General features: G+C 38.7%; 4 protein-coding genes across 4 annotated transcripts; 2 read left to right on the top strand and 2 right to left on the bottom strand.

Moving 5' to 3' along the window:
• The first annotated feature begins 106 nt into the window (after positions 1–106).
• LOC114749571 (protein WUSCHEL-like) lies at positions 107–8,418 on the top strand. Its single transcript, XM_028938079.1, has 4 exons — positions 107–187; positions 7,052–7,442; positions 7,554–7,651; positions 8,059–8,418. The coding sequence occupies exons 1-4, from the start codon at positions 107–109 to the stop codon at positions 8,416–8,418; spliced, it is 930 nt and encodes a 309-aa protein (XP_028793912.1).
• A 2,669-nt stretch (positions 8,419–11,087) lies between these two features.
• LOC114749561 (WEB family protein At3g51220-like) lies at positions 11,088–11,996 on the bottom strand. The gene is made up of 2 exons (XM_028938063.1): positions 11,883–11,996; positions 11,088–11,795 (listed from the first exon to the last, which is right to left on the bottom strand). Exons 1-2 carry the CDS (start codon positions 11,994–11,996, stop codon positions 11,364–11,366), a joined length of 546 nt encoding a protein of 181 aa, XP_028793896.1. The 3' UTR covers positions 11,088–11,363.
• Positions 11,997–13,209: 1,213 nt separating this feature from the next.
• LOC114749576 (acidic leucine-rich nuclear phosphoprotein 32 family member A-like) lies at positions 13,210–14,669 on the bottom strand. The gene is made up of 3 exons (XM_028938083.1): positions 14,483–14,669; positions 13,970–14,373; positions 13,210–13,876 (listed from the first exon to the last, which is right to left on the bottom strand). The coding sequence occupies exons 1-3, from the start codon at positions 14,586–14,588 to the stop codon at positions 13,325–13,327; spliced, it is 1,062 nt and encodes a 353-aa protein (XP_028793916.1). The 5' UTR covers positions 14,589–14,669; the 3' UTR covers positions 13,210–13,324.
• Positions 14,670–17,724: 3,055 nt separating this feature from the next.
• On the top strand, positions 17,725–19,522 carry LOC114749575 (naringenin,2-oxoglutarate 3-dioxygenase). Its single transcript, XM_028938082.1, has 3 exons — positions 17,725–18,223; positions 18,324–18,752; positions 18,930–19,522. The coding sequence occupies exons 1-3, from the start codon at positions 17,861–17,863 to the stop codon at positions 19,233–19,235; spliced, it is 1,098 nt and encodes a 365-aa protein (XP_028793915.1). The 5' UTR covers positions 17,725–17,860; the 3' UTR covers positions 19,236–19,522.
• Positions 19,523–24,677: the final 5,155 nt, after the last annotated feature.

The following is a 24,677-nucleotide window of genomic DNA, read 5'->3' as shown; positions in this document are numbered from 1 at the left end:
AATCTGCCCTTTCTTATCCTCTCTATGGGTGTTTTTGGAATTTCACAGCCCGTTTTCCGACTTCAGTCCTCTCAAGGGGCGGTGTGGTTTGGGCTTTTACATAAACATGGGCCCGGCTTTGAGAAACGAGTTGGAATCACGGTCTGTGGCCCAAAACCAAACAAAATCAATCGAGCAATATAAAAATGTACGCAGAAAAGTGTATGGGTAAACATATTGGGCATAAATGAACCGACAATAACAATAATTTTTACGTTTGTCAAATAAACATAATGTCCAGTGTTTTTCTTCGCCGAATGGACGAGAAGCTACCCAGTACTTTTTTTTGTTATAAAAAATTTAGATAGATCTTAAAAATTTTAAAAGAAAAAAGAAAAAGTAAATTAGTTATTCAATCCCAGTCCAGTATGAGAACATGCTGAAGTTTAGATCGTTAATGTTATCGATATTCTCGTACGTAGTCGATACAACTGCATTTATATTTTGTCATTGGGTCATGTAATTTTATCTATTACTACCTCCGGTTTGTAATATAAAGTCTTGTTTGACTTTTATTTTAGTCTTAGATATAAGACTCCAATTCACTTTGTTTTCCATATTTATGCTTTTTTTTCGAGATAGTCTTTCTAACTATAGTAGCTCTAACCAATACATTTAATTAGTAAGAATATTTTAGGAAAGATAGCACATATTTATTACAAATAACTAACTTAATTTCTTTTCTTAATCTCTTCAAATTAGTCAACTAGCTCTTATAATTAAAACCGAATGTAGTATTTAACTAAGATTATACTAATCCTATTTATAAAGCACTTTTAGCGTACTTCACACAAATTAAGAAAAATCTTAAACATCATACAAATCAAGAATAACCTTAAGTTACATTAAGTCCCTATCAAAATATAACTTTTCAGTTTTATCCCTATTTAATATATATATATATATATATATATATAACTTCAAACAAATAATTAACTATCTACACCATAATATATTCTTACTAAAAATTTAACGATATAATTTATAAATAGAACAAAAAGATATCTTCTCTCTGCTTTATAAATAGAACTAAAAATGTATTATTTAATCATAAATTACACATGAATCAATCGTAAGCTCATGCAAAACCTAAACAGTTGGGATTTCATTTAATAGTTTGAAATAAGGTAACATATAATTAGTCAGAGTTACAGACACGCGCGCACGTAAGTCACGTTTGGTATGAATGATTAAAAATGAGGGGTACGGATTGAGATTGAGATTGAGAAAATTTATTAAAAAAATACTTAACACATGAAAAATTGCTTGTTATATAAGATTAGACAAACTCATGTATGTAGAGTTAGAAAATACCATAGGAGGCGATGGTATTTCCCAATCCCACCTTCATGGGTTTGTCAAATCTCATGTAATAACTAATTACTCATACTAAATACTATTTAAATAATTTTTTAATTGTAATTTTAGTTCCTATTTGTTATTTTTAATATTCCATGCCAAAAGGGACCGTAGATTTCTCTCCAAATTGGTAGACGCTTCTCGCCATTCAGACGCTGGACTCTTATTAACTGCAGCGATGAAAAATAATCAGAGCCCAAATTTTAGTGAAATGCCCATACACTTCATATCAATCGATCTTGATAATTGGCGAATAACCATCTAAATTCGTTGCAGTCAACGAGGACTAGCTATCTAATAACCAAAGCACTGAATTAGCACAAATTTAAACTTGTTGATCTTGTATGACTTAAATTTTTTAGTGATTTGTAATGCATTTTTTTTGGTTGAATATTCTGATTAATTATCCAACGTAAACATATTGACGTATTATCATGTATAAAGCAATTTTTGTTACTATTATTGTAGTGCCGAATATCATTTCATAATATATATTAATTTAATTACAAAACACCTCTGTCGTGCGCACAGACAGGCACCTGAAAAAATAATATGAGAATTACTTCTTTTATACTTCAATGCTGGTGGATAAAAATATGGGAAACAATCATGTGATTTTAATCTCACAAAGATTTGAATCTTATTCCTCGTATTGTTGCTAGAGATTAATCTTTTTTGTTAAACACAGCCCCTGTAATTAAGTAGATTGCTGGTGATTTTAATTGACGGAGGCGTGTGGATTTTGAAAGAGTGATTGAAGGGGTGTTTGGGAATGCTTAAAAATGCTTCTAAGAAGTACTTTTCTGCAAAACGAGACAAACTCCTCTACATATTTACCGTAAACTATAAAAACACTTTTAAAATCATGATTTGGTTTACATCCAAACACCTTTTGAGTGTGGGAAAAACTGATCGAAAATAAAGGAGGAGGAGGGAATTAATAAGAGATGTTTGAGGATGAATGAGAGAAGAAGATGAAGTGAAGGCAGGTTTTAGGGTAAACATAGGAGATATTGGGAGTATTATGGATTAAATGATGGGGGCCTTGTCGTGTTGTGCCAAATGGAATGCAAGGCCAGTGCTAGTTTTAGTTTGCCTGGAACGTGGCTCCTTTATATGACAACTCTTCTCCCCACACGTCACTCTTTCATCTATCTCTCACACCCACTCCTACATTTAATTAAATCCATGCATATACATACGTATCATCACCCCATTAGCTCCATCGTGTGGCTGATTTCTTCTTATGTGCCCTCATCCAGCGCCAATGCAATCTTATCCATACCCTCACATGGAGTTTTATACTTTATTCCTGATGCGAAGTAATTAAAAAGAAATTAAAAAACAGTTATATCAAAAAGATTGGTGAATGCGCGATGAACAGTAGATATCTGGAACTCTCAGCTCTCTCAGTGTCTGATGCCTGACTAGACTTCTCAAGGTTTTCATCAATCTGAAATCGAATCTTCAGGGGCCCGACCTGTTTTCCTCTTCCCTTTTCTTTTTTTCCCAAATTAAAAACAATCAAACAACCCCACTTGCTATGCTATTTTGTTCTCATTCCAGACAAATTCCAATTCAAGTTTTTTTTTTTTAATATAGAGACCAAAGTTACACTGGGATTGATTTGATTTGATTAGCCATTTGCTGTATAATTTAAAATCATTATTAACATCTTACAAGTAAAAAATACACGCAGCGCATGACGAACAATTAATCAACCGAGACAAAACCCCGATATTCGAACCCCCTTCCAGACTGCCATACCAGCTGGCTCCCAAGCCTGCAGATTAGATTTGTATTAACAACTTTCTTTTAAAAAAAAATTAAGTTTGCTTGGCTGTAAATTTTACAATCTAAGATTAAAATTTAAACTTTTTGTTTATAGTTACAACTGAACTAGTTAAGAGCCCTCGGTAAACAACTGCTTCTACGTACAGATTATATATGCTGCCGTAGTGAGGCAATCTCTTTGGTTTCGTGTAACCGTAAAAAGCACTCAGAATGTCCTAAGACACATATGCAGCAAGGATGAATAATAATATAGTACAGCTCTAATCTCCTCAGACGTGACTTCGTTTTTTTCCATTGCCAGGAGGCATGCGACAAGTAGAAACACTTGAGAGAATTTAATAAAAATCTCATTCCCTGCAGAGATACGCTATCTTGTAATTAAGCACAAAAGAATGATGATCAAATAGAAATCATATGGAGTACGTCTCTGAGGAAATAAAAGTGAGTTTGCAGGTTGAGAAAGGTAGCTGAAGTTCGTGCTTTGGAATGTGTAATAAGGGCTGCCTCTTCAGTTCTCACATCACCACTTTCCTGTATGCCGCTCAATTTTATTCTTTCACGATGCTTCTTTAATTTCCTGTTTTGTTTTTTCGCACACATATTATGCATATATCATATACAATTCGCTGGCCCTAGTATTTTTAGATGCAGCCAGAGACATCTTTCGCCGGCTCTAAAAAGATGGATTAGCATTTAGAGTCCCAGATATTGAAATGGAGCTTCAAAACTGCTGTGGTGGGCGTGGTCCTACTCCACCCACTAATATATTCTAAGTTATGAGCCAAGACTTAAATTGAAACACAGCATACATGGGTCCACTCTACACTCCCTGTTGGTATCATAAGACGCATCACAATTAACTCACGAAAGTAACCCCCATTGCCCCTGAAAGACTCAGCGCCCCAGCCCTATCTGCAGCGATAAGTATGTTATAATTATAACGAAGAATTGGGGGGGCCAGAAAAAAACAAGACTTGGGTGGCTAGGGTTTACTGTATATGGGGCAAAGTCTCTATCTGAAACTGGGGAGGAAAGAAAGCAGAAAGAAAGGGAGACCCAACATAGAGAGAGGGGCTAGCTAGAGAGAGAGAGAGAGAGAGATTGGAATGATCTTGGTGATGTATCGTTTAGAGATACGGAGTGGAAAATGAGGGCAAGAGGGATGATTACCCGTAAGACTAGGGCAGTGCGGCTGCCAATCTCTCTAGGGCTCTCTCTCCCTCTCTGAGGTAAGCTGCTCAGCATATTGGATAAGAGACTGACTAATTTACTACTTTTCACTATCATTTACCATACACAATAAATAATCAAATATATATACGCTTTGTCACGTAAAAAGATGGAGAATTTATATGTATGGAAAGTAGTATTAGAGGCGTAGATGGTAGGGGGAGGGGCGGGGGAGAGAGAGGGTAGGGGCAAGTGGTGGGATGTGGGTGAATGCATGAGAAGGAAATGCAATGATGATGGAATAGTCAAAATCAGAGAGTTAAAATGCAAAGGAAAAAGTTGAAGAAGAAGAAGGAGAGAGTATGAAACGGACGAGACTACTGTTGCAACAGAATGGGGTGTGGAGGGGGAAACATTGAATAGTTCCATCCACGCCCGCTCTGCCTGACTGCTTCTTTTTCATGTATATCTCGTACTTTTTACCCTCGTACACAAGAAATCATTATTCCCCGCCCTCCTCTATTATTCATTCATCAATCCCCCTCCCTTTCCTTTTTCTTTCACCCCATCATCATCATCTGCATATATCATAAAACAGTTAATATCCAAGATTATTCACTGGGAGAGGATTCGTATTTCTATTTCCTCTTCAAATGAGATGGGAAACAGAGGTTGGAGAAGGCAAGAAATGATGAGGCTTTCAAGGGGTGAGATCAGGCAAGACACAGTGGGGAGAAAAACTCCACCAGCCATGACATCCGCCCCTTGCATTTAATGTCCCCTGCATTTAATTTTTGGGCCGCGTGCTTCCTTCGCTTATTCAAACCCCTCACCCTTTTTCATTTTTTCCCTTTTATATTTCTACCACGTGCCCTACCTCCTCCCTCTCCTGCGTCTCTTTTCTTCTTTCATCTCGACTTAATTAACATTACTAAGCTACCAAACACACACACATATATATCATTGTGTTTTCATTAACCCTAATGTGTTTTTGCGACTAAACTAGTTTACCATTTTATTTGACCAACCAAAAAAAGAAAGTAGTTTACCCTTATTGACGTACGCCAGACAATTGGTTTTTTTTTATCTTAACAATATTTACAACTTTAATTTATTTGATCTTACTAGAGATTCAATGAGTGAGGAATTAATTACTAGACATGTTCATCCGCAATTAAAACTTGCGTTTCCTCGTAAAAACACGGAGAAATCAAATACATGCACACGATCAGAACTTGGGTCCCTCTTAAGCATTTCCCGGCCATTATTTTTTTTTTTCCATAGATAAAACGTAGTCACTTTATTACGATGATGACAATATGTAGGAGCATGTAGCATATTTTTGGACCTCCCAAATGGCTGATAAAACTTCCCATTAAATTTGCCTTTGAGGATATGTACCAGACAGTTGCGAATTCTGTTTATTTTGTATGATACTTCTATGCAGGAAAAGGGCAAAAACAGAAGGAGAAATCATAATTAGCTGATCTCGCGGGATAAACTCAGAACGTGAAGGGCGAGAACCGAAAACAAAAAAGAGAACGTAACCTTGCAGTTTCTGTCTTCTCATTTTTTAAAACCTTATTTTCTATATTTGGATGTTGCCCCAGCTCTGGTCCAGTGCTTGTGCAGGTGATTAATACATCTACAAGTTCTCCTCCTCACTCTACACATTGAAACTGAATGCCAAAGCTATCATCATTTATTCTCTGTTTTTTTTTTCCCCTTAAAATTTGGAAAACCTCATATGTAGCTTGTACGTACCATCTTGGCACAGTAGCAGAGCAGTGTGTTTCCCTTGCGGCATATGAAGCCCAGGCATTATATTATTCTCACAAGTACAAGGAAAGGCTCTAACTTCAGAAATTCCATTACAGGATGCGAGCCAAACATACACAGGGCTACTAACCCAAAACACACAAACCCTAATGGCAATAGCTTGTGCTCCTGTATGTAGTATCGTTGCTCTCGGGACCCATGAGAGGCGTAGTAAATTTAGGAAGAGTTCATATTACTTTTGTGCCCTTGACATGCCCCAGACAAGTACAGGAATATCTTTGTATCTCCAGATTCGAATTAATGAGAGTTTAGAAGGATATGTGATCGAGTGAGGCTGGGGGGCCATATCTCCATCAAAAGAAGATCCCTATTGAAATTCACAAATCTTCAATTCGCATCATTCTATTGCCATTCATTCATTCATTCAGAACCCTCTACTTTTTTTCTTCCTTCCATCAAATTGAATATACCATTTCACACCTTTTTCCGTTTGGGTTTTTATCTTTGCCTCTCTCTCTCTCTCTCTCCCCCCTCCCCACACCCCCCTCGCCTCTATGAAAGTGCTTAATTATTATTTTGATATACCTGGTGATACCTTTTGATCCAAGTAAATTCTACTGATACCCCTCACTTTCTAAGCCCTCTTTTGTCCCTTCCCTTTTCTATGAACTCGTGTCTGTCAACTTCAGTCCTTCTCTCTCAGATATTTCTTTGATTTTCTCTCTTCATCACTCCATGTGCCTCCCTTCTATTATAAACCATCCCCTTCCTCTTCCCTCTCCACCTCCAATTCATACATACCAACCCTTTCTTCTATCTCTCTCTCTCTCTATCCAACAAATTGTTTTGTTGTGTCTTGTTTGCTTGTCTTTGTATTGTTGCGGGTGCATCCAGTATGGAACCTCAACAGCAGCAAGCAGCAAACGAGGATGCTGGAGGGAGTGGAAGAGGAGGGTATTTGTGCAGGCAAAGCAGTACAAGGTGGACTCCCACAAGTGACCAGATAAGGATACTGAAGGACCTTTATTACAACAATGGAGTTAGGTCCCCAAATGCAGAGCAGATTCAGAGGATCTCTGCTAGGCTGAGGCAGTATGGCAAGATTGAAGGCAAGAACGTCTTTTACTGGTTCCAGAACCACAAGGCTCGTGAACGCCAGAAGAAACGCTTCACCTCCACCTCTGATCATCTCCCCAGTCCCATGCACTTGCAAAGACCTCCTTCTTCCGCTACTACTAATTGGAAGCCTGACCACGAGTCCATTCTTCATCCGAAGTATTCTAACATACCGCCATCTCACGGTACTATATATTAACTCACCATCCCTCTCTGCATGTTTACCGGTATATGTTTCTTTGATGCTCAACGTCATCAGCTTTGTAATATTGTATGTTTGCTTTGTTGTACTACAGGCGTTTCTTCTGCTTCATCTTCTACTGCTGGGATGGTTTCCCTGGGCCAGATGGGGAACTATGGGTATGGATCTGTGACTATGGAGAAGTGTTTTAGGGTAAGTTGTATTGTACATATGACTCAAAATATGGCTACGAAAGATTCATCTATACGATGACGTTTGCGTTTTCTGCCTTTTCCTTTTATTTGTTGATTGTTGATTTTAATGCTCAGTGGGTACGTATAACTACTGTGTGCTGCATTGAAATGGAAGCAACCATCACAGGTAATTGCAACCATGTGAGATTTGATAGTGCAAACTAAGCAGGTGATAGTCTACTACTATGTGGACGACTAATATCTAACGACAAATACGGAAGAGGCAGATTCCTTTCTTCATTGATTCCTTGAAGCTTCCACAAAAGGAAGAACCTTGTAATGCGAACTAAAACGTTTCACGAGGCGAAAGTTTCATTCCGTCGACTATGTGCTTTAAATTAATTTTTGTTTTCTTCCTTTTCTCAGGACTGCTCAATATCAGCAGCAGGAAGCAGTGGCACCATAAGCCACAATTTGGGATGGGTAGGTATGGATCCATACTCAAACTACACTAACTTCTTGGACAAAATAAGGCCTGGCGATCAAGAAACGCTGAAAGAAGAACAAGAAGGAGAAGATGGAGCCCCTGAGATTGAAACTCTCCCTCTTTTTCCCATGCACGGTGAGGACGTCCACGGCTACTGCAACCTCAGGTCTGATTCTTCTTACTATGGCGGTGGCTGGTATCACGGCGATGAATATGGCTTCAAGAACAATGGCTCTCATCGTACTTCCCTCGAGCTCACTCTCAACTCCTACACCCGCAGATCTCCAGATTCAAGTTGAACCACTGATGACTTTCCATGTTCGGCTTCTTAAGTTGTAGATGCTAGCTTGTCTTAGCTATGTTCCTATATTTAGGTTCTGTATGTGAATTACTGGTTATGGTCAATTAATGAGCACATGAACTATTTAAGAAACTTGTTTTATGCTAAGAGTCATGTTCCCAACCCGACACGTGTCGGGCAGGGAACTTAATGGATGTTGACTAATAGATATTAAAGTTTGTTACTTTGTCCGTTTCCCAATAACATTCCGTCATTATTTTGCTAATCGGAATGATTGCCTTAAAAAATGAGCATAATCATGCGAGTTAATTTACATCCCTTGATAAAAAGAACCTGTTTTTCAGAATTTTGCAACAGCAGTCTCGATCTCTTTCAACCTCAGACCTCATCGTCATTATTTGGCTTAGAATGGAAAATGCGTCTCTCTGCCAGTGGCTAGAACCATCTTATTCGTTTCCCAGGATCAAAATAGGAAGTGTATGTAAATAAGCAAGGAAGAATTACGTATAAGTCTCAAACAAGAGACATGTTTGAAGACAAGACTCCTAGGTTTAGTTGTAGTTTATCACATTTGGGAGAGGACCAAACTGTCCCTACTAATTACAAGAAAACGAAACAAGTGGGTTATTCATATTTCATAGAATTTCCAACCAAAAGAGTCCCAAATCCCCTAATCGCACTTGCCGCTTCAAAACACCAAAGTGAGGATTGAGGAACCCACAAAATCAAAGTCGAGACTTCTCACCCACGGGCGGCCAAGAAGACGTCCCTGAATGAGAAAGACGAATGCTGCTGCGTTCGAGATGGGAAGGAAAGGATGCTGATGGTTAAGAGATTTTGATTTCGTGGTATTTTAATATCAAATAACAAAAAAATGTATATAAATAAATTTAATTATTAAAATTTGATCTAAACGGTTCACATATTTATATTTTTAGTATAATATTTTATATCAGATCTAATGATAGTAAACCCCAATTGATCTAATAATAAGAATAAAAAAGTGGAACTTGCCTTCCTGATTCCTCAATTTGTGTTTCAAGTGCCTGGTGTGTTAAGGGGATTGAGATTTTTTTTTTTTAAAAAAAATCATTTAATAACCCGCTGATTTCATTAACTTTTTCATAAGCAGGGCCAACGTGGTCTTTTTACGTATGTGGCAAATTACAATCAACTTCCTTCGCAAGACTTGTTTATGAAAAAAGTCCTTTTATTTGGGTTTATACGTAATTTTTTCGGTAAATAAGCTCTGGCCAGCGATTCGATCGTGTGAATGATCCGATTCTCTACAAGCAGCTATGAACATCTTTTCCCCCAAAAGAGCAGAGAGGTTTTTGTGGCTTTGAACTCTGGACAGAGATTTGTGTGGGGACCACTGAAGAAGCCCTGACAACTTGTACGGTAAGCTGGCTTCTTCTTCATTATTTATTTGAAAAATTTGTACGGCTGAAGATAAAGAAATTCCCATTCAAAAGTTTTAAATTCTAAAGATAAAAACTTTAATTGCCAAGAAAAAAATTACATGGCAATTTAAAATTTCAAGACAACATCAAGTTCTAGTTAATATGCATAAGCTTTGTTATTTATTTTGTTTAATTTGGTTAAAACGTTTGTTCCTCCGAGCATTTTATGGAGCTGTGGAGGGTGATGATGATGTTGGCGACAGCGACAGACCGTAAGAAATGAAATGACTAGAACTTTTTTGAGAAATGGGACTGCTAACATGAGACTCTACTCACACGTGAAAACTAATGTTACAAATTGGTAAAAGTTATAATTTATAGAAGTAGATGTCCTACGAAAAAAGAGAGAGAGAGAGAGACAGAGACGGCATTGGGGAGATCAGTGGAAAAGGAAAAGCTAAAGGCTGAGAAAGAACAGGTGGGGAAGGAGTTGGGGGAGGCATGATGAGAAGGGAGACTGGGCCGAATTCTGCTGCAAGTAGGAGGGTATACATTTTGAAGTTTGAACCCAACTTCGTAAATGCTGCATAATTATTCTGCTGCTTCTACCTACTCAATCATCCTATGGGCCACTCCCTACCACCCCTTCTCGCAAAATCAATTCTTCTTCCTCTGAAATCCCCCCTTTCAAACATTCCCACTTTCGATTCTGTGTGTGTTTAGTCATCATTATATACGTATACGTATATACGTACATGCATGCAAACTTTACTTTTGACACGTATTTCATAATGTAATTACCAATTCTAACTTATCCTTTTTTTCACTTTTTATGATAATCCAAACTTCGGTGTCACAAATTAATTAAGTGGACGCCATGTGTGCCAAAAGTGTCTCAACGGACTGGGGATTGCCGAGCCATATGCAAAAGGTGGTTCTCTAATCCTTCCTTTCTTTGGTGAAGACAAATTAAAATATTATTTTCCTGCTTGAGTTTGATGAAACCTTGCACTTTCGGGGCTTAAAACGGCGTTATGTGGAGTTTCGGGTAATAGTAATCTAGAGGCAGGTGCGTGCGCACGAGGAAATCATAGACTACTGCATTATTTTTGTTGGTTAGTAGAGAGAGATTGAGCCGTGAATCTTTAAAGCCTTTCGCTTCGACGGAATGTCAAATATTAGTACTTGTCATGCGTCAAACTTGTGCAACTCTGTGAACATACATATTTTCTTGGGAGCGTATTTGTAGTGCGTCGTTATTAGATTGAACAACCTGAGAACCAGATATTTTATTGCATTGTGAATAAATTTTTGCTACAGACCAGACCTAGCTCTAAGCCAAAGCCAACTCAGAGTAGTGGATATGTAAATGTGAGTCAAAATGAGATACAAAATTGATATGGTTACGGGGGGAAAAAAATAACAATAGTTGATCTTTGTTTGAACGCGAAGACGGGGGACTGATCGAGGATGAGGCGTCCCGAAGACAAGCTTAATGCTGTGAGCTAGTAATGAAGACGGGAAAGAGTGATCAAGCAGGTCATGGATGGGCTTTTCTTCTAGCAAAAAGCCATCGGGAGAGAGGCATTGACGGCCTTCTTTTAGGCTTGTTTGGAGAAGGTGGCGACTCTATGGGTTCAAGTGCTGCAGGAGGACTGGCGAATTTCACGTATCTTTTCTTGTGCAACTCCTTGGCATCATCATCTTCCTGGGCAGGCGCATTGGCAATGAACTTGAGGTCCTCAATCTCGGGATCATCCCTCTGCTTCAGCAACCTCAACTCTCTCCCCTTCACCTCCTGCAATTCGTTCTTAGTCTGCTGGAGCTCTTCTTTGAGGGACTTAATGCAGCGAGACATCGAGTTGGCTTCCTCTCTGGCTTTCTCAAGGCTCTGTTTTGCTTCTTGGATCTCAGCCTTCAATTCGGCCTCTCTGGACTGAACATTCCCAGTTTCACTCTGGGCCGCTCGTATCTAGACATATAAATAACATGAAGTGATGAATAACAATGCACGAAGCAGAGCCGCAAAAAGAAAATGATGCAGAATGAGCTGGAGAACCTGTTGAAACATGGGAGCGTAAATTTCGCCGACGAGTACTTTTTCGCCGAACAAGGCGACGGCTTCTTTGACGGACTTGAAGGGGGCTCGAGTGTCGATCTCAGAACGCGCCATGATGATCAAGATTGGAGCTTGAGGGAATGAAGAGGGGGGGGGGGTTGGAATTAATAGAAGGGGGAACGTTGTATGGTGGTTAGAGGAATGGGAGACTGATTTGGGCGGAGTTAATTAAATTTACTTTGCGTCCACTTCACTAGTATCTTGTTATTCGAGGTTGACAAGGAGGGAGGTGGTTGAAGCAAGCCCATTGGTTCCGTTAGCTGGTTGCATCCGTCTGACAGGGACCCGTCTCCTTTCTCCAGTCCTGTTGCTTTCACTTCATAATTCACAACTCTATCTGTCTTCACACTAACATATACAGCACCCTCTTTCCTTTCATGTGTGCCCTCACTTACTGCTCATTAAATATAAGTGATCCGCATGTTAATGCTGACATGACATTTGCACTCTTCTCTTTTAATTTAAATCAATATATCACAGTCCAATATACTATCATTAAATAATTTTTTTTTCCAATTGTGTCTCAAAGTTTTTGAAGTCGAAATTAAGTTTTAGTACCTAATTAATTAACTTCCTGAATCATAAAACAAACAGGTCACTGGAAGTTTTCTTATTATGAGAGATTGTTTCTCTTTCGGTTAATAACAGATTTAGCCAAAGGCTAATTCGACTTTGACAGATGGACATTGTCACATTGTATATATTTTGAAAAGCTAGCAGAAAAGGTTCATAATTCACAGTGGCGTTTAGTTAGTTCATTCTATGGTTGAACAGAATGATGTTTCCTGAACCAAAAGCTAACGAACAGGTGCTTTCTCGAGCCCAAAAAGAGGCTATTTTATTAAGAGTGGGGGAAAAAAAAGAAACCCTGCTACTGAGGGGCTATTTTATTAATCATAACAATACGAAATTACGAATAGTCAAGATGGTAGCGTTATTTTGGCCGTCCAGATAGTTAATTTATTTTTTTCTTCATAATTCTAAGTGGCATTAAAATATCGGAATGAGTGTATTTGTCATGAAACAGATGTTTTGTTTTCCTGGTCAAACAAAAAGAGAAATAGCATGAGTAGTTAATTCGTTCATATATTTTAATGTTGATATTAATTGCCGGTGATGGTTGATTCTACGAAAAAGGATTGCTTGGATGTGAATTATCATATCCACAGCAAAAAATGACAATGGGATATGGCAAGTAATTCGAAAGCTGAAAAAAAAAATCAATTATTGGAATATTCAGACCACGCCATGTGTGGTCCCTTATCAAAACTTGGGAGGCTTCCAAGTAGAGACAAAAGAAAAACAAACGAACCAGCAAACTCCGACAGACAAAAACCTGGGCCACAACAAGAAAGACAACGAATTACAACCTCAGTTGATCATCACAAAGCCATATCCGCTTTGTCTTCTGGTTCTGCTTCCTCCTCTGGAAAGCGAAGGTGCTTTCCTTTTGGGGTTGGCAAGCCCTTGAGGTGCAGCACGCTGGGCGATGCCTCTTCATTTTCCTTTTCTTCTTCTTCTTCCCCTACAAGCTCATCATCACTGTTGTAAACAAATCTCGTGTGTTTTCCCTCGAACTTGGGAACTGCCCTCTCGTTCACACTGATCTTGTTCAACCCTTCACACAGTTCGTCGACCAAGCCTCCGTCATCATATTCTTCATCCTCATCATAATACTCTTCGTCCTCCTCCTCCTCTTCAGCCACTTCCTCCTCATCCTCGTCGTGTGTGCTTGCATTCACCTGTATTGACCAGATGGATGCATCATCATCTTCTGCAGCGGGCTTGTCTTTACCTCCTCCTACTACTTCCTGATATGCCAGCTCAGAGGAGCATTCTGATAGATCCGATATTTCCGATTTGTCTGAAAAATCCATCAGGAGCGATCTGGTTATCTGGTTTTTATCGGAGTCAGGGCTCCCTTGATTCACGACCTGCCATTAAGAAACAAGATTCCATCAGACAATTCCATCGAGAAATCTTATTCCCGGTGAAAATCTAATTAGTTTCACCAGAAGTCGACGGACCTGAGAAACTGAATGTTCCTCGATTGCCTGAGGTGTCACTGAAGCTTCGCCGGAGAGATTGGAGATTTGGGGAGTATTAGCGGGAGTCGGAGCAACCACTCCCGAGGGGGAATTCACAAGTTGAAGAAAGGGACGACTTTCCAGCGATATTTTCGAAAGCACTGCTTCTTCTTCCACCCTCTGCAAGAGGGTCTTGACCTGACCCCTGAGCAGAGCCTCTCCGGATCCCGGCGTGTTCTTGACCTTCTGCTTCACAATGGAAGAAGACGGCGTCTTGAGATTGCCGCCTGCGAGCCCCACAATTGGAGAATCATTCGTTATATCGATAAGGACCGATCGGTCTTGCTGCTTCCCGTTTCTTTGCCTTGATTTTGTCAGAGCCTTCTCAGAATCTTCTGTCTTTCCTGAAAGAGAAGATAAATACGTTAACTCAGTCTTTCAATAATAAGGCCGATGAAAATTTGACAAATAGAAAGGGATTTTGAGAATTCGATTGTAAAGAAGATGACTCACTCGAAACTGGGATGTTGTTGATGAGGCTGATGCCGTTAGAATTGTTAGTAAGAGCAGCCGAGGCTTGAGATCTGGTGACTCTTCTTGTTGATGAGGGGGTCTCCATTGAAAACCTGAAATTGATTCAAGATTGCACAAACTCTGGAAGCTTTAAGCGATAATCGTGAAGAGAGAAAAGCAGAAGAACTCGAGATTGGGAAGGGACGCGAAGGTAGTGGGGTTTATAAAGGAAGTAGGGTTAATATGACCGTTGGCCAACGCGGCGTCCTACATCTTTATTTTAGCAAGAAATGGACGTTGTCAGCCGGAGAAACAAGAACTAGCCGTTAGCGCTCATTTTTTGAATTATGTGTCTGGTTTGGGCCACAAGGCCACATTATCTATAGTCCAGCCCATTGATAATTCTCTTTATGGTGGTTATTCTGCGATATTGTTTTTGTCACTTTGTGCCTGTGTACTTTGACAGATTTAATTGTTCTCTCTCCTATTATAGCTATTTATCTGGAATAAATATTGTTGTATTTTTTAAAAGATAATATTTTCTCATTCGTTTATGGAATTACTTAATTGCAATCAAATAACTGATGATGCTTCTAGACTGCTAATGGAGAAATTTCTCTTATGAAAATCAATTGTATTCCTGGCATTCAAAGTCTAGACTGCTAATTGGCACCTATTGAATATAGAAATAAAGTAAGAGATATATCCACGTATAAAAATTCGGGAACTGATGAATTGAGAAGGGTTGCTAATGATCTCGTGATCTCGGTTTGAGGCCAAAACTTTTTTTGCCCTTTCAACTGGCATTCAAATAATGGAGATGAAATTAGTAGATAATAAACGCAAAATGACAATATATTCGCATGCAAATTGTAGAAGATATCAGTTGTTGAGGAGGACTTTCACTGTACTCTTTTAGTCTTATTTATACGGTAGAGAGAAAAAAAAACATTTTGTCCTATTTATAGGTAGTAGAGAGAAAAAAAAATTGTACATGAATGTGCAACTTTAACTTTTATTTATTATCTGGTGCGTGCTTGGAAGGGTCCCTTGTGGGTGCTCTCAAACCCCACATCGGATGGGTGTGTGAGTGTGTTAGTGTGTATAAGTAGGACATTCGGGCTGTTTAAGTACCACCCGCGTTAGGTGGTTTTCCCTTCAGTCTCTGGTCCAAAAAAAAAAAACTTTGATTTATTATCGTGTTAACTTCATTTTCATGAGATACATTATATATAAAATCGGAATAAAGTTGAAAAGTTGTTAGATTTTAAATGAGAGTTGATAAAATTTAAAGTTTTTATTAGTCTGTAAAATATGTTAAAAGTGGCTTATAAATAAAATCAGAAGAATGTTGAATTTGAAAATGGGAAAAAATAATCTGGTATATTTAATAATGAGTGTTATGTTAGCCTACCAAGTTAAATTATGGCCTCCAATTTTTACCCTTCATTTATTATCATGTTGATTTTTTTTTGCAAGTATAATGTATATTATATAGATATAAAATTGAAAAATTATTGAGTTTTAAATGACAGTTAATGAAATTTCAGATTTTTTTTCTATCTATATGAAATATATTAAAAGTGACTTATAAATAAAACCAGACGAGTACCGTTGTGTTCTAATTTATAAATCACTTGTAGGGAAAAAAGATCATTCCTAAATACAAGTCATTTGTAGGATAATTAATAAGCTTTTTTGTTTTAATTTTACCCCGTTGACTTAATAATTGCAGAAAGAGATAAAGTAAATATGTGAGAGGAAATATAAAACATATTTGTAATACCCCTTCTTTAAAAAAGAATAAATATGAAAAAATTATTAATTTAATGTTTTTTTTTTGTTTGTAAATGTGGGACAGAAGTGATTTGTAAATAGCATCGGAGTGGCATGGTAGCAAACGCCAGTCATGGAAGCGAGACAGCTTAGAAAATGACAAGCCTCAGCATCAGATGAAGAACACAGATGCTGTTTTGGAATGGAAATGATGAGAATAGCAGCGAGTATGTGGGCATCCCGCAGAGTTGAGTTGTGTGTACGTTTTATGGGCGTGAATACTGACGCTTTTCAAGCTCAAGGTCCCCATCGTGTTCCCTTTCGAATGCTTCCACGTTCCTCCCTCTCATTACTCCTTCCACATTCCCTTTTTTTTTTTTTTTTTAAATTTGCCTGAACCATCATCATATCCCCGCCCGCAGATAAATCTGCATATATACGATTGAGTCCCAGATTATTATAAGACAATGCCTTGACTGAAGCTTTTTAAGATTACAGAAACCCTGACGAATATACTGAGTATTTAAATTTTTCTTTGACCTTGAATATTGAATATTTAATTAAACCTTGAGTTTGATTTTTGTTTTTTTCATTTAAAAAGAAAAAGGTTAGATGATGATGGTACACACGAGAAGGAGGAATTGGTAGGCATGGGATGAAGGATGAATTGGTAGGCATGGGATGACGTTACAGGGGATGCAATTTTCAGAACAAAACAGTGAGAATTGACTAATTCTGTATGTGTGACGATGCCCCTGCGCATGTGCAGTTTCCCTTTGGCTTTGAAGGTTAGGTGATCCCATTATTATATCCGCCCCATTTCTCATCTCATCTTCTTAATTCGGCCTAATTATCATTAATTTATGCAAGCAATCATCCACGGCTCTAACACTCTCAACGGCTCCTATTAATTAATTACCCACCATTTTCATCGTCCTTTTCAAGCATATACTGAATGCATATTGTGTCTAAATAAAAGGAAAGAATACACAAGACGTTTAATTTCACGGATTCGGATGTATCTAGGTAATTAATAGTAATCTCATCTTAACTGAATATAGAATTTAAACGGTGTCTGTCTAATATATATATATATATATTAATTGAAGTTCAATTTCTTTTTGGGCTAAAGATACAACTTGTTATGGGAAAAAATAAAATAAAAAAAGTGGAAAATGAAGCTGGACCTAACCAAAGGAATAGAGATGGGAACGTGAGAAAATCCAAATCCTGAAATTAAATGCTGATCCTGATCGGCTGATGGGGTGAATGAGGGAAGCACATACTGTCCACAAGAAATATATCAGCACCGGGGAGCGTTCATGAGAAGCCGGCTTCTAGAAGAAATGTGGGGGGAGAGAGAGAGAGATGGGGAACGGGAGACGGGCTGGTAGCTGGGTGTGTGATTTATGAGCACAACTTCTTCGCCCTTCCCCGGCCCCGTGCCCCGTGCCCCGTGGTAGTTAGAGCTGTCCCATTTACATCTTACTCCACCCCCCTCATCCATTTTCATATATAGCCATTACCTTCTCTTCCCTTTCCCCCCATCCACTCTCCTACTCATCCCTCTCCCTCTCCCTTCACTCGTACTTGTACCCCAACATGGCACCCGCCAAGACTCTCACTTCCCTTTCTGACGAGAACGCCTTCGAGTCTCGCTTCCTCCGCGACGAAGACGAGCGCCCAAAGGTCGCCTACAACCAATTCAGCAGTGATATCCCCATCATCTCTCTCGCCGGCATCGACGAGGTTGACGGTCGCAGGGCCCAGATCTGCAAGCAGATTGTTGAGGCCTGCGAGGATTGGGGCATCTTCCAGGTCGTTGATCATGGCGTCGAACCTAGCCTCATCTCCGACATGACCCGTCTCGCCAAGGAGTTCTTCGCTCTTCCCCCCGAAGAGAAGCTCCGCTTCGACATGTCCGGCGGCAAGAAGGGCGGTTTCATCGTCTCCAGCCATCTCCAAGTAATTTGTCATCTCCCTCTCCATATTATTATCATGCATTCATTCCTTAATTTTATGCGTAGCGAACATATTGATATTGATTGCGCGGTGGCGGGTGCAGGGGGAGACGGTGCAGGATTGGAGAGAGATCGTGACTTACTTCTCATACCCGATCAGGAACAGAGACTACTCCAGGTGGCCGGACAAGCCGGAATCCTGGAGAGAGGTCACAAAGCAGTACAGCGACAGGCTGATGGGATTGGCATGTAAGCTGTTGGAGGTTTTGTCGGAGGCAATGGGCCTGGAGAAGGAAGCCCTCACGAAGGCGTGCGCGGACATGGACCAGAAGGTGGTGGTGAATTACTACCCCAAATGCCCGCAGCCGGACCTCACCCTCGGACTCAAGCGTCACACCGACCCAGGCACCATCACCCTCCTCCTTCAGGACCAGGTCGGCGGACTCCAGGCCACCAGGGATAACGGCAAGACGTGGATCACGGTCCAACCGGTGGAAGGCGCTTTCGTCGTGAACCTTGGAGATCACGGTCATGTGAGTACCGACTAGTGATTACGACACTTCGCTTGTGCTTTTTCTTTTTTTTGACAAGCGACACTTTGCTTTGCTTTGATTGCGTGCCTCATCAATGCATCGGTTCCATTCACCCGCCAGAGGTGTTCCATAATGTTTCGGCATTAATTAATAATAGTGATGGTGGTGTGGTGTCAGTTTCTGAGCAACGGGAGGTTCAAGAACGCGGATCACCAGGCGGTGGTCAACTCGGAGCACAGCCGTCTGTCGATAGCGACGTTCCAGAACCCAGCGCCGGAAGCGACAGTGTACCCGCTGAAGATTAGGGAGGGGGAGAAGTCGGTGATGGAGGAGCCGATCACGTTCGCGGACATGTACAGGAGGAAGATGAGCAAGGACCTGGAGCTGGCGAGGTTGAAGAAGATGGCCAGAGAGGAGAAGGAATTGCAGGAGATGGAGAAGGCCAGATTGGAAGGGAAGCCCATTGAGCAGATACTTGCCTGAATGTCAAATAATTCGATATGTTTCATTTAGTACGTGTGGGTTATGCTATGTAAAAACAGCGCCGTGTAGTTGCCGTCGGTGTTTTGGTGGATTGTCTTTGGATCAGCTTTTCCCCGTAAACCCCATTACTTGGTCTTAGACATGAACAAATAAGTTGTGCCCCCTCATCATCCATCATCTCTTGCCATCCCGGCCCCTATACTTTCATATTAGTTCTTTCCGCACATTCTTTAGTCACAACGTACGTGTTTGAAATACTTATTAATTCCAAACACACGGCGATCTTATCATATCGTTCAAGAATCAGTATAATTTTATTAGTACGTTATTAAGAGAAAGTCGAATAGGGGCGGATTAATTCGTACTTCATATGTGGGGATAAAACCATATAATCGAATGCGTTGCCCGTAGCTTCAAGCTAGCTAGGTGGTTGGCGCTTACTGTAGGCGGAAAGGATTAAGAATAAGCGGAAGAGCTGAGGCCACAGAGTTCATGGGGCCTTCTCTGCTATGACGTCTCCGTGGGAAATGCGCGTCGCCTCCTCTCTCTTTCTTCTTTCCCTTTTTTTCCCCCTTTTTCCGTTTTTTTTATTGGTAATATCCCTTTTTCCTTGTTAAAAGAAAAACGATTTCAACAGAATTTTCACATTTTTTATTTAATTTTTTCCCTTTATTGTTTGCAAACAGTTGGCTTCAATTAATGTGAACCCACCACCTTGTCCTGTATGCCTCAGCTAACTATATGCCCAATCCTCTCTTTTTTTTGGCAAAACTGGCTCCCACTCCCACATTATTCGGCGGAATTGGTAATTTGGGCAAGGATAGATGTTATTGGGATTACCCTCAGTGCTCAACGACTGAAATCTGTACCATCCAATTTAATTTGAATTGTTCAAATTTAATTTTGTGTCACATTCTTTAAAAAATTATTTTAATATGTATAAAATCTAAAATAAAAATAATATCTTGGCTGTTATTTTTTAAACAAGCAATTTTTTATTTAAAATTTTTAAATCTAAATCATCAAAATTATATTTGCAAAACCGATTCCCATGTTTTTTTTTTTGCGCAACTAACAATGAATATGGTCTCTCGATTGGCCATTAAAAAAGTAAAAACCTGTCAAAAAATGTTGCTCCCGGTTATTTTATTTTATCTCTGTCATAAAAAATTGCAAATCCTTGCCTACAAGGAAAACAATGGCGCACGAGTTAACATGACCGGCATCCCATATTAAATGGCCGACATTCCGCATCCATGTCATAAGAAGTACAATTCCTTGAGTTCTATAAGGAATACGATAAATATATACTGTGTATAAATTAATATGTTATACCATGCATAATATTCGATGTTCCATGTCCATGTCATGTTGTTTTATCAAAAATAAATGTTAATGTTAAGGTTCAAACTCAATACCATTGTGACTAATGGCATTGATAATGGGGCAACTAGCCATTGTGACTGCACATATTTGTTATTGCATATTAGAAAATTAAATACTCCTCCGGTCCTTAATATAGGACCCAATTCTTGAGTTGGTTTTGATCCTAAATATAAGACCCCTTTCTCATATTTATCAATTTTCTCTAAATTACCCCTATGAATACTCCCTCAACCATAATCAAGTAAAAGAGGGAGATAGGGTATTAAGAAAGATGATTATGGTGTTTTAGGAAAAATGTGTCACTTTTCTTATAATTAACTAATTTACCTAACTTCCTTAATCTAATCAAATTAGTTAAATGGGTCTTATATTAAGGACAGGAGGAGTATCTTAGCTGAGGGAACGTTAATAAACATGCTTTTTAATAATATCCAGGTGAATTGGGCGTGATGCCTGTGTTATGCGAGTCTGAGGTGAACTATGCCGTGCATGGTTTATAAATAATACTCGTTTGGTCCTTAATGTTAAACATAATTAAAGAGTTGATGTTGGTCTTATATCTAATACCTATTTTACAAGTTTAACAATTTTTTTTTAAATCAACCTATTGATATTCTGCCAATTGAAGAGGAAGGAAATAAATTAAAAAAAGATGATTAGGGTATAGAAAAAAACATATTACATAAACTAATTTAAGTATCATTTTTAATTCACTCAACTTAGTTAATCATGTCTTATATTAAGAATCGAATGAGTATAATTCATTATAAATTATAAATTTTATGTATTGATTGATATTGATGGCAAGGATGGAATTGGCCAATATTCAATGAAGCAAGACCCCATTTAGCTGCCGGCCGAATTTAAAAAACGCCATTAACCTCATTATTCAGGCGAGTTTCTTTATGGGTCCGGGCCTTTAAATGACTGTGCTTCCAAATTGGGCCATTAGACCGTGTAGCTCAAAATTGGTGAAGGTTATTGGGCTTCTAGATCCATTAGTTTTTTTCCCCAAAAAAGGCGACGCAGATTGGGATCAATGCGTTGAAGTATTAATTCAAAATTATTAAAGCAACTAACGGGGGAGGGAGTTGGTTCAAGTAGTAAGCAGCTTGATACTGCTTAAATGAGATATTGAGTTCGAGCCTCCAGTAGAGGACACCCAGATATGCTTAACTTGAAAATGATGATTTCTTCATACTAAAACCTGAAAAAAAATATTTTATGCTATGTCATTTATTAAATTATATTTAATAGTTGTTGAAATCAAATAATAATTACGAAAATTCAGATAAATTTATTGACGTGATACCATTTTAGTAATTATATATGCAAAAGGCGAGTTAGAGAAAATCAATTATTTCAACATTAGTTTTTTTAAGAAAAAAATCATGATTAATCATGATCACATAAAACCGCAATTACTTTGGAAAATCTCGATTATTCAAAGTCACGTTCACCCAACTCTGATTAAAAAGAGAAAGCAATCAGTTGACCCATTAAAGTAAAACCCAGAAGACGAAGCATTCCCCGCTTCCCTACCTCTCCCCCATAAATTCTTGCGCAAGGACCACTTGTTTTGCTTTCGTTCGCCTTTTTTCCCCCTCAGACTTTTTCCTTGTAGTACAAAAAGCAAGCGAAGTTTTGGAGATGCTTTTCTCAAACTTCACCGCGTAATATTAACACATTATTTTTATCCGCCGCCCGCTGGGCACCTCTGAAAGGGGTTGGTTTACAGTTTACACAGTGATTGATATGTCTTTTGGTTCAGATTTTCATTTCTATAAGCCATTCCCTGAGAATTAAATCATCCCGTGACACTATCCTGTTATTGTTGCCCCCAATAAGAAGAGTGGGAATATGCATTTTCATGAAGCCAACATGTTTTCCTGATGTTAAAAATAGTATTTTTGCCCCTTTTCATCCCAAGCTTAGTAATATGCCTCCTTTGGTGTTTAACTCGAATTGCTGGGATTTAGTGTAGAGATATCAGAGTAAAAGGAGATGCGATTCTGGGAAGATCCAGAAACAATGGGTTTGATCCACACAAGTCCCATCCATTTGCTTTCTGTTCTTAATCTTCGCTAACTATGAAAATAATCCCCTTTTCCTACTTTGCCAACTCCGTATTTACCTCGTCAGCGATCAGGTCCGCCAGATTTTGGTAATTTTTAATTGCCGGTACCCCTCCTCCCCTTCTATTCTTCTTTTAATTCCAAATCTAATCCTATTCCTTACCCCCACATAAACTATAGATATATACTCTATATGTATGAGAGAATTATTCGGTGAATATGCCCGTATGTCATGAAATTTCTCGGGGGTCAGTTGTGGACTTGGACTCCCATATTCAGTCGCTGACCGGGTCTTCCCCAGTCATGACACGCGTCCTTACCTTGTTGGCAGAGAATGACATCACATGCTGTACGTGTGTGTAATAGAGGAATCAACTTAAAAAAGAAAAGCCTTTCCGACGTTGCCACCCTGCCTGAATCAACACATTTCTTGATTGGGTTTTAATACTCAGAGACCACATGTTATTATTTATTCAATATCGCTGATAGAGCAATGATATTATATTACTTCCGGTCTTAATTATAAGATCTCATTTTAAGACAGGAAGTAAAATATATATTAATATCTGTGTGTAATGGAGACTGGGAATTTTGGTGGAAGTCACGAGGGAGCAAACCAACAGGAGAAGATTTAAGCATATGCATAATCAGTTCTTGTAGTTTGTCAGATATCAGAACTATGTCTTATGCTGCGCAGAATTACAGTCAGGTCCTAAAAAGAAATTATTAAAAAGTTTTAATAACGACCTAAATAGTATATAATGACGAGTTCCAGAATAGAAAATGACAATATTTAAAATTTATTTTATAATTTTTTTAGGGTCTTATTGTAATTTTTTAAAAAAAACGTGTTTCTCTCTCTCTCCTTTTTTTTTTTTTGGTTGTTGTTCAAGTAAGTTTCGTTTTTCTTATCAATTGTACTTATTCAAATCCTTTGTCTAGAAACGCAAGAAAGATCGACTCTTTCTCTGCGTGAATTTTTCTCAGTGTACCGAGTTCACGAGCACCAGAACCCGTGATTTGATTATGTAAAATGGATTGAAAGAAATATCTTAAATTTAATCCGATTCTTTTCAAAAGAAATGATGAAATAATTTTTTAAAAGCTTTGTTTATCTCTTCTTTGAATCAATCTAAACAAGTGTTTACAAAATACATAGTGACGAAGCAATTTTTTTTTTTTTTTGGGTTGGGTTTTAGGTGTAATAGGATATAGCCAAATTGCGATTTGATACTATTCTCTTTCCGACCAGAAACGGTTCAGAAATAATCCTCTCAACAGCTATGGTTCTTGAGATTCAAAATTATGTAATTAACAGCTTGTAAGCAAGATTCTTATTTTAGTTATGGGCGAATCGTTGCCGGGTGTCTCTAAAAATCTGCTCACGTGGATTTATAATTAAGCACCGGCATTTCTAGACTGTGTACTTTCCAGTTTTCACACAAAACGTGTAAATATGGTTTTCCCTCTGTGTGTGTGTGTGTATATAGACAGACACACACACACACATGCGCATATTAGAAAAAGTAGCCCGTTTCACACTTCTTGCATTGACAGCGAGCGTCGTGGATGATTATTGAAAAGCAAAAAGGACAAGTGTTGTAATCAAAACCAATGCAGAGAGCCACCAAGCTACGGATCTCATCGAAGACGTTGTTTAAAAGAAAATAAAAATGCACACTGACTGCTTCTATGTTTATTATTTATTTATTATTATGAGGACAATTACAAGTGTGGTCTGAGAGGATTGCTTCAATATAAGCGGGTATGACACAGGGCTTTTCCTTCTTTTTTTTTCCCCCGGGGGGGGGGTGGTCGCGTGTGTGTTGGGCATATGAATATATATGCAGCCGAAGCAGTTGCGGAAGGAGACGTGGTAAATCTTGAATGCCCAGTCGCAAGTCACACAAAGGAGAGAAACAGTGAAAAAAGGGAGTGAGGATCAAAGGTTGACGTACATATTTAAATTGTAATAAATAAG

The sequence above is a fragment of the Neltuma alba genome, unplaced genomic scaffold, assembly GCF_004799145.2.
Source record: "Neltuma alba isolate B1F8T4 unplaced genomic scaffold, ASM479914v2 tig00006102_pilon, whole genome shotgun sequence".
Classification (NCBI taxonomy): domain Eukaryota; kingdom Viridiplantae; phylum Streptophyta; class Magnoliopsida; order Fabales; family Fabaceae; genus Neltuma; species Neltuma alba.
The sequence above is the reverse complement of the archived record's forward strand: the minus strand, read 5'-3'. Positions and strand labels throughout refer to the sequence as shown.